The sequence below is a fragment of the Dendrobates tinctorius genome, unplaced genomic scaffold (genome assembly GCF_039654945.1).
Source record: "Dendrobates tinctorius isolate UK_male_01 unplaced genomic scaffold, ASM3965494v1 ptg000011l, whole genome shotgun sequence".
In the NCBI taxonomy this organism is placed as follows: Eukaryota; Metazoa; Chordata; class Amphibia; order Anura; family Dendrobatidae; genus Dendrobates; species Dendrobates tinctorius.
In genome coordinates, this window is record NW_027361679.1 from 89050705 (window position 1) to 89064900 (window position 14196).

Sequence of the window (14196 nt, forward strand, 5' to 3'; positions counted from 1 at the left end):
ATATATCTTTGGGACGGGGGGACCGTTCTGCAGACAGGCTGTGTCGCCTGCGCTGCAGCCTAATCGCATATGTACTGTGTTTATAATTCATTTCCTTGTTGTTCTCCTGATATTTCTAAAAAAAAAAGAAAAAAAAAAAAAAAGTTTGAAAATGGGTGATTGCCGATAGCTGCTATTGCAGCGCAGGTGCTGGCGTCCGTCTGCAGAAGGGTCCCCCAAGATATATATAATATTCATTATGTAAACTAGGGGGCAGGTCAGTGCAGGGCTGTGGAGTCGGAGTTAGTTTTGGTCGGAGTCGGTAGAAATGTACCGACTCCGACTCCAGCTTTAAAAAAAAAAATGTATTAATATTTCATAATTGAACTTTCATAAATTATATTGTTACTCAAATATATATGTTCTATCAAACTATGAACTACAGTGATAAGGCCTGTTTCACACTTCCGTTTTTGTGTCCGCCAAACGGATCCGTTTCCGTTTTTTTGACGGAAACTGATGCCAACGGATCCGTTTTTAAAAAAACGGATCCTTTTTTTGACGGATCCGCAGTAACCGTAATGGAAGTCTATGGGACAAAAAAACGGATCCTGCAAAAAATGGCGGATCCGTTTTTTTACGGAAAACAACGGATTTTGACGGATTTGAAAAAACGGAAGTGTGAAACAGGCCTAAGCAGTTCTGCTGGAGATAGACATTTCTTACTTCTTGTGTGTCACTGTTCTCCACTGCCTTTATCTAATCTTATACTTGGTTAACCCTTTCGCGCCTGAGCCTGTTTTTGCCTTCGTGACCAGGCCAATTTTTTCAATTCTGACCAGTGTCACTTTATGAGGCCATAACTCTAGAACGCTTCAACGGATCCTGCTGATTCTGACATTGTTTTCTCGTGACATATTGTACTTCAGGATAGTGGTAAAATTTCTTAGATATGAACTGCGCTTATATGTTAAAAAAATCGAAATTTGGCAAAAATTTTGAAAATTTTGCAATTTTCAAACTTTTAATTTTTATGCCCTTAAATCAGAGTGTGATATCGCACAAAATAGTTAATAAATAACATTTCCCACATGTCTACTTTACATCTGCACAATTTTGGAAACATAATTTTTTTTTTTTTTTTTAGGAAGTTTTAAGGGTTAAAAGTTGACCAGCGATTTCTCATTTTTTACAACAAAATTTACAACACCATTTTTTTTAGGGACCACCTCACATTTGAAGTGAGTTTGGGGGGTCAATATGACAGAAAATACCCAAAAGTGACACCATTCTAAAAACTGCACCTCTCAATGTACTCAAAACCACATTCAAGAAGTTTATTAACCCTTCAGGTGCTTCACATGAATGAATGGAATGTGGAAGGAAAAAATAAACATTTGACTTTTTTTCACAAACATTTTACTTCAGAACCATTTTTTTTATTTTCACAAGTGTAAAAACAGAAAATGAACCACAAAATTTTTTGTGCAATTTCTCCCAAATACGCCGATACCCCGTATGTGGGGCTAAACCACTGTTTGAGCACACGGCAGAGCTCAGAAAGGAAGGAGTGCCGTTTGACTTTTTCAATGCAGAATTGGCTGGAATTGAGAGAGGACGCCATGTCGCATTTGGAGAGCCCCTAATGTGCCTAATCAGTGGAAACCCCCACAAGTGACCCCATTTTGGAAACTAGACCCCTTAAAGAACTTATCTAGATGTGTCGTGAGCACTTTGAACCCCCAAGTGCTTCACAGAAGTTTATAACGTAGAGCCATGAAAATAAAAAAATCATTTTTGTTCCACAAACATGATCTTTTAGCCCCCAATTTTTTATTTTCACAAGGGTAACAGGAGAAATTGGACCCCAAAAGTTGTTGTCCAATTTGTCCTGAGTACACTGGTACCCCATATGTGGAAGAAAACTACTGTTTGGGCACACGGTGGGGATCGGAAGGGAAGTAGTGACGTTTTGGAATGCAGACATTGATGGAATGGTCTGCGGGTGTCATGTCGCGTTTGCAGAGCCCCTGATGTGCCTAAACAGTGGAAATCCTCCACAAGTGACCCCTTTTTGGAAACTAGACCCCCCCCCAAGGAACTTATCTAGATGTGTGGTGAGCACTTTGAACCCCCAAGTGTTTCACTAAAGTGTATAATGTAGAGCCGTGAAAATAAAAAAATCATTTTTTTTCCACAAAAATGATCTTTTAGCTCCCAATTTTTATTTTCACAAGGGCAACAGGAGAAATTGGACCCTAACATTTGTTGTCCAATTTGTCCTGAGTACGCTGGTACCCCACATGTGGGGGGGGACCACTGTTTGGGCACACGGTGGGGCTCGGAAGGGAAGTAGTGACGTTCTGGAATGCAGACTTTGATGGAATGGTCTGCAGTCGTCATGTTGCATTTACAGAGCCCCTGATGTACCTAAACAGTGGAAACCCCCAATTCGAATTCCAACCCTAACCCCAACACACCCCTAACCCTAGCCTGCCTACCTGCTTTTTTTTCTTTACTTTTTTTTTTATTTTTGTGTTTTTTATTTTTTGTATTTTTGACTCATAGTAACGCCACTTCTCCTCTGATCTCACACTGGCAGATGATCAGAGGAGAAGCAGCATTACTATATGACAAGATCGCTGCCCGGCACATAGTAACGCCACTTCCCCTCTGATCTCACACTGACAGATGAGCAGAGGTGAAGCAGCGTTACTGTGTGACAAGATCGCTGCCTGGCACAGCTGTGCCAGGCAGCGATCAGCTGTGCCAGGCAGCGATCTAGTCACACAGTAACGCTGCTTCACTTCTGCTCATCTGTCAGTGTGAGATCAGAGGAGAAGTGGCGTTATAATGAGGGAGATCGCCGGGAAACAAGCAGCTTTCCCAGCGAGCTCTCTCATTGGCTGCTGTGACGCGACGTCATCAGGACCTGAACCAATCAGGTCTCGATGACGTCGGGGGTCCCAGCATGCATTGTGCACCGGGATCCCCGCGTTATAAGGTATGAGGGGGTCCCGGGGGGCACAAAACCGCCGACAGTAGATAAACGTCGGCGCTGCACAAAGCCCAGCAAGCGCCAACGTTTATCTACTGTGGGCGGTCGCGAAGAGGTTAACCTCATGCTGCCCCAACCCCCCTACTTACAATGTATGAAGCTGAAAGTGAAAATGTGTTGCAAATTCTTAGTAGTAAAGCTCCTCCTCTAGACTAGATCATACTAGGTGTGCGTCTTCCAAGCATCTCACAGCTGCCTGCTACTCAGAAGAGGAAGACTGTAAGAAGTATTATCCTTTCAACAAACTTTGCATCAGTTAACTGTGAGTACATGAGGAATAATAACAGTATTACTGACCACTATATCAGTTGTACGACCTGGCAATAATTTTGTACAATTGTTTTTAGGAAAAACAATTGTCATTTGGATTCTGAATGCAGAATTAAAAACCTGAGAATGTCAAAGAAGCATCACATTAAATCAGCTGTATTTGAACATTTCACCATCACTCAAGATAGAAATCATTATGTCTGTCAGTGTATGACAAATGATCCAGACGAAAACAAATGCTGTGAAGCCAAGATGAGTGCATATTCAGGCAAAAATAAAAATGCTCCTACCAGAGCTTCTAATCTAAAGAGACATTTACAGCGCTTTCATCCAGAAGTACTGAAAGCAGTGGATGAGAAAGACTGCATCCAAACCAATGAACCAGTGCCCAGCTCTTCCAGCCAAACAAAGGAGCAGAGAACTTTGCAGCCATCAGTTGCAAGATATTTTGTCAGTGACAAAGTTACTGTGACAATGACAGTAGATACATTTAAAAAACAGATCATAGAGCTTGTTGTAAAGGATAGTGTGCCTATTTCATTATTTTCACGACCAGCTTTTATGTGTATGAATGGGGAAATGGCCCGCAAGCTTGGTGTTTCTCTGGAGAGAGAGAGTATTAGAAAATTAGTAATTGAAGAAGATTTAAACAAAAGGAAGAACTTAAAAAAATTCTCAAGGGACGCTTTCTGTTTCTTAAAATGGATTCCTGCACACGTCAGAGTGAACTATTTTGCCATCAATGTCCGATTTGTTTGTGACAAAAATGAAATAGTTACCAAGACATTGGCAGTAAAAGACACCAAAGCTCATCACACCAGTGAGTTTCTCCAGGTCTTGGTGGAAAAGGTTCTGCAAGACTATGAACTTAAAAAGAGCAAGTTCTTTCTGTCGTAACTGACAATGCTTCATAGAATCATAGAATCGTAGAGTTGGAAGGGACCTCCTGGGCCATCTGGTCCAACCCCCTGCTCAAAGCAGGATTCGCTAAATCATCCCAGTCAGATGTCTGTCCAGCCTCTGTTTGAAGACTTCCATTGAAGGAGAACTCACCACTTCTCGTGGCAGCCTGTTCCACTCATTGATCACTCTAACTGTCAAAAAGTTTTTTCTAATATCTAATCTGTGTCTCTTCCCATTCAGTTTCATCCCATTGCTTCTAGTCTTTCCTTGTGCAAATGAGAATAAAGTTGATCCTTCTACAATGTGACAGCCCTTTAGATATTTGTAGACAGCTATTAAGTCTCCTCTCAGTCTTCTCTTTTGCAAACTAAACATTCCCAAATCCTGCAACCTTTCCTCATAAGACAGGGTTTGCAGACCGGTCACCATTCTGGTCGCTCTTTTCTGAACTTGCTCCAGTTTGTTGATGTCTTTTTTAAAATGTGGTGCCCAAAACTGGACACAATATTCCAGATGAGGTCTGACCAAAGAGGAGTAGAGGGAAATAATGACTTCACGTGATCTAGACTGTATGCTTCTGTTAATACATCCTAGAATTGCATTTGCCTTTTTTGCTGCTGCATCACACTGTTGACTCATATTCAGTCTGTGATCTATTAGTATACCCAAGTCTTTTTCACATGTGCTGTCACTTAGCCCTATTCCTCCCATTCTATATATGCTTTTTTCATTTTTATTGCCCAGATGTAGTACTTTGCATTTCTCCCTGTTAAAAACCATTCTGTTAGTTGCTGCCCACTTCTCCAGTTTATTTAAATCTTTTTGAATCCTCTCTCTCTCTTCTCTAGTATTAGCTATCCCTCCTAGCTTTGTGTCATCAGCAAATTTAATCAGTTTACCCTCAATTCCTTCATCTAAATCGTTGATAAAGATGTTGAACAATACAGGGCCCAGGACAGAGCCCTGTGGTACCCCACTTGAGACATTCTTCCAACTGGATGTGCAGCCATTTACGACCACTCTTTGGGTCCGATCACTAAGCCAGTTATGAATCCACCTAACAGTTGCCTTGTCCATTCCATACTTAGTCATTTTTTCAATAAGGATTGTATGAGAGACTTTGTCAAATGCTTTGCTGAAGTCAAGATATACTATATCTACAGCATTTCCTTGATCCACCCAATCAGTGATACCGTCATAGAAGGAAATTAAGTTAGTCTGACATGACTTATTAGTTAGAAACCCATGCTGACTCTGTTTAATCACTTCATTCTTATCCAGGTATTGACATACATGTTGTTTAATAATTTGTTCAAAGATCTTTCCTGGTATAGAAGTCAGACTCACCGGCCTATAGTTGCCTGGGTCCACCTTCTTCCCCTTTTTGAAGATAGGAACAACATTTGCTCTTCTCCAGTCTTCTGGCACTTCTCCTGTTCTCCAAGAATTTTCAAAGATTATGGAGAGGGGTTCAAAAATTTCTTCTGCTATCTCCTTCAGTACTCTGGGGTGTAATTCATCTGGACCTGGAGACTTGAATTCATTTAGGTTAGCTAAGTGTTTCCTCACTATCTTTCTGTTTATAGATATCCTGGATTCTTCTATTCCCTTAATAGGACAGTGAATAACAGTTGATGTTGCATTTCCTTTCTGAGAGAAAACAGATGCAAAATAGGAATTTAAAAGTTCAGCCTTCTCAACATCCTGTCTAACCATTTCATCATTTTCATCCTGTAAAAATCCTATAGCATCTTTGACTTTTCTTTTACTTTTGACATATCCCCAAAATCCTTTATTATTGCTTTTGACATCTCTTGCAAGCCTCAGTTCATTTTCAGCTTTAGCTAATCTGATTTGTGCCCTGCAGGTTCTGCAGACAGCATTATATTCTTCTTTAGATATGCCTCCCTCTTTCCATTTTATAAACATTTTTTTCTTCCTTTTTAGCATGTGCTTAAGTTCTGTGTTCATCCATCCTGGTTTCCTTAAATGCTTCCTATTCTTCCCTCTTTTCGGAATTGTTAACAACTGTGCTTTGAGAATTTCATTTTTCAAGATTTCCCATCCTTCCTGGACATTTTTGTCTTTAAGGATATCCAGCCATTGGATCCCTCCAATTCTCTTTCTGAATCCCTTAAAATCTGCCTTTCTGAAATCTAACCTTGACGTCTGAGTCTTCACAGGTCTTCCGCCTCTAGTTATCCAAAATTCTAAAATAGCATGGTCGCTACCTCCTAGGGTCCCAGCCACTTTTACCTCCTCAACCATTTCCTCCCTGTTTATAAGGATTAGATCCAAGGTAGCAGTTCCCCTTGTTTTCTCCCCTACCTTTTGGAAGATAAAGTTGTCAGCAAGAGAGGATAAGAATTTCCTTGACCTGTTAGTTTTGCCTGAGAGAGATTCCCAACAAATGTCTGGATAGTTGAAATCTCCCATGACAACTATGTCATATTTTTTGGAGAACTTGGCCATCTGATGCATAAAGAGTTCATCTATATCTTCGGCTTGCACAGGCGGCCTGTAGTAAATGCCTACAATGGTGTCCTTTCCATTGTTCTGTCCTTGTATTCTTACCCAAACAGTTTCCACAGAACTCCCAGTCTCTGAAGCTTCAATCTCTGTGCAGATATACGCGTTTCGAACATACAATGCGACACCCCCTCCTCGTTTATCAAGTCTGTTTCTTGCAAATAAGTTGTATCCTTCTAGTCTTGTATTCCAATCATGTGTATTGTCCCACCAAGTCTCAGTGATTCCAATTACATCATATTTCTTTTCCTGTGTTAGTAGTTCCAATTCTCCTTGTTTGTTGCCCATGCTTTGTGCATTAGTATAGAAACATTTTAGTTTGTGATTGGTTTCTCTTTCTCCAATATTTTTATTAATTAGATTCTTTCGTCTTTGTTCTTCCTTTCCACTTCTAATAGCAGAGTTCTCAATAGCATTTGTCAGGTGTATGGCTTTTTCTGGTCTTTTGCTTCCCTTCCCATGTTGTTCTAGTTTAAAGCTCTCCTTACAAGTGTAGCAAGGCGACTTCCAAATACATGCTTTCCAGTCTTCGTAAGGTGCACCCCATCTCTAGCAAGTAGTCCATCGTATAAGTAGTTCACTCCGTGATCCAGAAATCCAAATCGTTGCTGACGGCACCATCGACGTAGCCAGTTGTTCACCTGCAGAATCTTATTCCACCTCCTTGTTCTATGGCCATCCACTGGGAGGATGGAAGAGAAGACCACCTGCGCTCCCAGTTCTTTCACTTTCTTGCCTAAGTCTTCAAAGTCTCTGCAGATGGTTTCCAGGTCGTTTCTTGCGGTGTCATTTGTCCCCACATGTAGTAGCAGGAATGGGTAGTCATCTGTAGGTCTGAAGAGTCCTGATATCCTGTCAGACACATCTTTAATTTTTGCACCTGGAAGACAGCACATTTCTCTTGAAGTTATATCCGGTCTGCAGATAGCAGCCTCTGTTCCTCTCAACAGGGAATCCCCCATGACCACCACTCTCCGTTTCTTCTTCACAACATTTTTCTTTCTCCATCCAGGAGGACTCTGAGGGCGTACAAGGTTGCTGTTTGTTGGCAAAGTCTTATCCTGATGTATTTCTTCATTGTCTTCCTGCGTGAGAGCCTGGTACTGGTTTCTGAGCAGTATGGGTGCTGACTGCCTCCTGATCCTCCTGCTTCTCTGGGTCACATGTCTCCATTCCTCTGTTTCTTCAAGTGCACTTCGAATTTCTTCTCTTTCTGTAACATGAAGAGATAATTCTGCTCTGTCCAAGAACTCTTCACCTTCCTTAATGATCTTCAACGTAGCTAACCTCTCTTCGAGATTTTGCAACTTTTCCTCCAACAGGGACACAAGCTTGCATTTGTGGCATGTGAAGTTTGGCTTTTCCACTGGTAAATCTGTGAACATGTAGCAAGAAATGCAGCTCACCAAATGGCTCCTGGCCTCTTCCATCTTGAGATTTCTTAAAAACGATGAAAGATGAGCCAAACTTCCGATTTCCTCTTTTCAGCTGCAACCGCCAAAACCCAGTGATCGTTGAGCTCGCGGAGACTCTTCACTTATCCCAGAAGGCACTGGGAATATGCAAATGATCTCCTCAAGACTCTTCCCCTTCAAATATGATAAGTACTATTAAGCTAATGAATGAGAGTAATGATGGTGACCAGCAGCTAGAAGAACATTCTGGGTCCACAGACACAGAAATGTTTGAAATAGAGGAACACAGTATTGTAACTGAGGAGCAAACTGAAGTTGCTTCAGATGAACAGCAACATGATAGTTTAGATGATCTTGTTGAAACTGTGTCAATATGTTCTTTCATTCATCACATGCGCTGTGTTGTGCATACGCTACAGCTGGCTATAAGAGACAGTCTGCAAGAAGGACATGCTGCTGCACTGATTGGCAAGGTGAGAAAATTGGCTACTGTTGCCAGAACCCCTAAAGTTGACTCAATATTGAAGAGACGTGCTGGAAAAGGGGCAATTATTGATCAAGCCACATGATGGGGCAGTACTTACTTAATGATTCAGCGCTTGGTTGAACTGAAAACCTTTCTTGTAGACATGGCTAACCCTCAACTGACGCTAAATGAAAGTCAGTGGAATCAGGTGACTGAGCTGGAAAAATTGCTAGAGCACCCATTTACAGTGACAAAAAAATTACAAGCAGAGGACTTAACTCCAGGTATTTTCTTAAAGGAGTGGAAGAACCTGATGTTTCGCCTGTCCCAAAGAGGAGGGTTAATTGCAAGTGGCATTGCTACATCAATGAAACGGAGAGAGGAGCTACTATTACAAAATAACATTCTTTTGGCAGCTGTTTATGTAGACCCAATGCATCGGATTCTTCTAGATGATCAACAGCTAAGTAAAGGAAAAGAAGCTCTGTTTGAAATAGCAGTAAGGATGAAAGGGTTGCAGAACAGTCAGGAGGAACAAGAAGAATTTGGTCATCCTGCCACATCTTCACCCTCATCAACTGATGAAGAATTTAATTTCGAAAAATATTTGGATCACAAGGACCGTGCAAAGCGTTCCCGCATAGAAGAAGTCATCCCCATCAAGGAACACAGCCAGTACATTTCAGCAGAATTTTTCATGTGCACTAAAAGAAATTGAGAAATTTGACCGTTCATCAAAAATAACAGTGCAACAAGCGATTCCTCTGTATCCTGACATTGTCAGAGATGTTGCCCGAGTGGTTACTGCTTTGCCACCAACACAAGTTAGTGTAGAGAGGTTGTTCTCTGCTCTCAAAATAATTAGATCAGATTTGAGGGCATCCATGAAGGAGGATCTGACAGAGGCAAATTTTTCTGGGGACAAATTTATAGATTTCTTCTTATTAACTGCATAAAAGTGTTTATTGCATATTTACTTACAGTTTAGAAAAGTTTATAAAAGTTATTTGCTATATTCTAATTGTATTCTAATAAATGTAGTTTTTGCTCTAAGTGGTCTGATTACTTATATGATGGTGAGAAACTGAATAAGCACGATGTTTAACCCCTTAACGACCGCCGATATGCCTTTTAACGGCGGTAATTAAGGGTACTAAAACCACAGCGCCGTTAATTCACGGCGCTGTGATTTTAAGTGAATAGCGCCCCCCAGTGTCGGATTTTCTCCGTGGTCTCGGCTGCCAGGGGTAGCTGAGACCCCAGAGAACATGAATCGGTCGGTTTTTACCGACCCCCGCTTTTGCATTCGCCGTTATTAACCCTATAACGGCGACCGCAAAAAAAAGCCGCGATTTTACATTTAATTTCTCTCTCCTCTGATGTGATCGCAGATAAATGATCATAGTGATCAAAATAAAAAAAATAGTACATAACCCCCCCGTTTATCACTCCCTTATATAGGCCAATATAATGAAATAAAGAAAATATTTTTTTTTTTTCAGTTTTCCATTGGGGTTAGGGTTGGGCTAGGGTTAGGGTTGGGCTAGGGTTAGGGTTGGGCTAGGGTTAGGGTTGGGCTAGGGTTAGGGTTGGGCTAGGGTTAGGGTTGGGCTAGGGTTAGGGCTTGGGTCACGACTAGGGTTAGAATTGGGCTAGGGTTAGGGCTTGGGTCACGACTAGGGTTAGAATTGGGCTAGGGTTAGGGCGAACTAGAATTAGGGTTAGGATTAGGGTTAGGGCGAACTAGAATTAGGGTTAGGATTAGGGTTAGGGGTGTGTTGGGGTTAGGGTTGGAGCAAGAATTGAGGGGTTTCCACTATTTGCCAACTTTGGGGGTCTAAAAATTGGGGTCTAAAAAATCACTTTTGTGGAAATAAAGACTTTTTATTTTCATGGCTCTGCGTTTATAAACTTTTCTGAAGCGCTTGGGGGTTCAAAGTGCTCACCACACATCTAGATAAGTTCCTTAGGGGGTCTAATTTCCAAAATGGGGTCACTTGTGGGGGGTTTCCACTGTTTAGGCCCATCAGGGGCTCTGCAAGCGCAACATGATGCCCGCAGACCATTCCATCAAAGTCTGCATTCCAAAATGGCACTCCTTCCCTTCCGAGCTCTCCCATGCGCCCAAACAGTGGTTCCCCCCACATATGGGGTATCGGCGTACTCAGGACAAATCGCATAACTGAGCAGGTATGATTTCTCCTGTTACCCTTGTAAAAATAAAAATTTTGGGGCGAAAAGATCATTTTTGTGGAAAAAAATAGATTTATTTTCACGGCTCTACGTTATAAACTTCTGTGAAGCCCTTGGGGGTTCAAAGTGCTCACCACACATCTAGATAAGTTCCTTAATGGGTCTAGTTTCCAAAATGGGGTCACTTGTTGGAGGTTTCAACTGTTTAGGCACATTAAGGGCTCTCCGAACGCAACATGGCATCCGATCTCAATTCCAGCCAATTATGCGTTGAAAAAGTCAAACGGCGCTCCATCCCTTGCGAGCTCTGCCGTGTGCTGAAAAAGTGGTTTACCCCCACATATAGGGTATCAGCGTATTCAGGAGAAATTGTACAACAAATTTTGTGGTTGATTTTCTCTTTTAACACTTGTGAAAATAAAAAAAAATTGGTTCTGAATTAAATTTTTTGCAAAAAAAAGTTAATGTTAATTTTTTCCTTCCACATTGCTTTAGTTCCTGTGAAGCACTTAAAGGGTTAATAAACTTCTTGAATGTGGTTTTGAGCACCTTGAGGGGTCTAGTGTTTAGAATGGTGCCACTTTTGGGTATTTTCTGTCATGTACACCCCTCAAAATGACTTTAAATATGATGTGGTCCCTAAAAAAAAAAAATGGTTTTGTAAATTTTGTTGTAAAAATGAGAAATCGCTGGTCAACTTTTAACCCTTATAACTTCCTAACAAAAAAAAATTTTGCTTCCAAAATTGTGCTGATGTAAAGTAGACATGTGGGAAATGTTATTTATTAAGAAATTTGTGTGACACATCTCTGATTTGAGGGCATAAAAATTTAAAGTTTTAAAATTGCAACATTTTCAAAATTTTCGCCATATTTCCGTTTTTTTTCATAAATAAACACAAGACTTATCGAAGAAATTTTACCACTAACATGAAGTACAATATGTCACGAAAAAACAGTCTTAGAATCAGCGGGATCCATTAAAGCGTTCCAGAGTTATAACCTCATAAAGGGACAGTGGTCAGAATTGTAAAAATTGGCCTGGTCATTAAGCTGCAAACTGGCTCTGTCGCTAAGGGGTTAATATTTTACAACAGTAAATTTGTTGTTATGAATTGGCCATTTATGAAGGAGCCGGAGTCTGAGCCTTAAAAATCCAGGAGTCGGAGTCGCAACTGTGGCTTACCGACTCCACAGCCCTGGGTCAGTGAGGGATCAGTGACCTGTCAGCAGTCTGCATTATGGATATATAATCAGAGCACCACATGAAGACTCCCCACAGGCCGCCCCAGAGTTTGGGCATGTCATTAACTGAAAATAAAGGTTACACAGCAACCACAAGACGGATTTCATCACCCAAGGTATAATTGTAATCAGTATACCGGCGCCGACCTGACACTGTCTGTAGGTTACTGAGCACAATCCTGCTGACAGGTTCCCTTTAGCTGGTAATTCTGGAATTGCACTAAGTGTTGGGAGCAAAGATCCCGTGACGCCTACTCCTGTGGGTCCTTGTCTCACGAAAAACGTTCCCCCACCAGTGTCCATTCTTTAGCAGCATGACTACTAAAATGGTTAAAACCAATGGGATCAGTGCAACCTGTCACCAGGTATTTGCTACCACAGAGCAGCATGATGTAGGGGAAGAGACCCTACTTCCAGTGATGTATCTCTTACCGGGTGCTGCAGTTTTGATTGAAAACTGTTTTACCTGCTACAGATCTGATTCTCTGAATACAGAGCCCTGTATAATTCCGCTTGTACCAGCTTTCTGTGTACACTGTGCATAGGCAGAATTAGTGGTGTGGTGGGCGTTATACAAAGCTGATGAATATGGAGGATTACCTGGCAGCAGGTTTATTAGCCCTCTAGTAATAATCTCCAGCTGATAAAATGGTTATTTATTTTTTTAAATCAAAGCTGCAACAAGCAGTCCAGAAGAGATACATCGCTGGAATCAGGGTGTCTGTCTCCGCATTACCTGTTCTTAGATTAGGTGGCAAAAACCTGATGACAGATTAACCTCTTAACAATGTAGTCCCTATGATGGCATACACGTTCTGCATAACAAACCTTTAAAAGCTCCATGAGGCACCTATTCGCTTGCTTCTTGGAGAAACTCTACTACGAGTGTGGTTTTTATTTAATTTTTTTTTCTACTCCTTGCTGAATGAGTTATAAACCTGTTTGTGCTTCGTTATAAAATCTGCCCATGATCTTAAGGCTAAGCGTTGTAGAAAATCAGAAAAGATGATCTAGTAATTGCTATCAGTGTTATCCATGGATGGCATGGGAATCGTATCAGTTTTTGTATCATTATTTGTTTTATTCCTTATATATTGATTTCTAAGTGTTTTTATATAAGCATAACTTTTCCACTGACATATTTACTAGTGGTGTTTGTTATCCGAGCGTGACATGTGGCTGTTTGACGGCCACAACACATGCAGGGATTGCCTAACGAAAGGGTAGTCTCTGCATGTGTTTTGGCTGTCGAGCAGCTGCAGTCTCGAACATAGGATTTGAGCATACCGAAGATACTGTTGGCACTCAAGCATGCTTAGATAACACCTTACCCGAGCACGCTCGCTTATCACTAATATTTACCCTAATACTCATTGTCCTGCTTTGCTTTGTTACAGAAATGGCATATGAGTGTTGGCGTAGATGAGGAAAGCAGATATTTCTCTTGCTCAATATGGCGGTAGGGTATCAAAGCCTAAACCCTTTATTCTAGCCTCTGCTATGTTTTGTTTTTTCATACTAATGAAGTTTCTTCTATATTATCTTTGTAGACCGCTGGGAACATCTTATTTGTTTTTCATGAAGTTCAAAGTTGAAGTGTCTGGCGGGAATATAGAATTCTTTGAAGCTTATGTAAGTGTAACATTATAGGTTGAAAATATTAATCTCTTGGGACATGAAGTTGTGTATTAAGCCTCCTTAATGACACGTTAGGAAATCCTTCCATCATGTACCTCTGACAAATGTTTATACATATACAAGACAGTATGTTTTTGCATTATCTGACTAAAGCATGGTAGATATTCTTTCCTATTCAGCAACTAAGAAGGTATACTTTCTTATGCCAGCCTGATGACACCAAAATAACATGTGAGGTTGGATCGACAGACCCATGATCAGTCCAGGCGGCATAGTGGTCCATAAATGGACTGTGAAATGTGAACCAAGAAGTAAATCGAAATAGTCGCTCACATGTTCAGTGATCTTTCCTGCGGCAGAGGGACCTACATCTGTCAGACTTGTATCACATCCATGCATGTACCAAATGTGCCCTCTAAAGGGAATCTGTCCACAGGTCTTTGCTACCTCCTCTGAGAGCAGCATAATGTAGGAAAAGACACTGAAAGCAAGGATGGGCAC

General features: G+C 41.1%; 1 protein-coding gene across 1 annotated transcript in view; it reads left to right on the forward strand.

The window, feature by feature from the left end:
• MYDGF (myeloid derived growth factor) overlaps nt 1-14196 on the forward strand; it is a 52701-nt gene that overhangs the window by 13792 nt on the left and 24713 nt on the right. Inside the window, exons 3-4 of the mRNA XM_073544508.1 lie at nt 13455-13516; nt 13608-13689. Of these exons, the coding sequence (XP_073400609.1) occupies nt 13455-13516; nt 13608-13689 (144 nt within the window). The remainder of the gene's footprint in view (nt 1-13454; nt 13517-13607; nt 13690-14196) is intronic.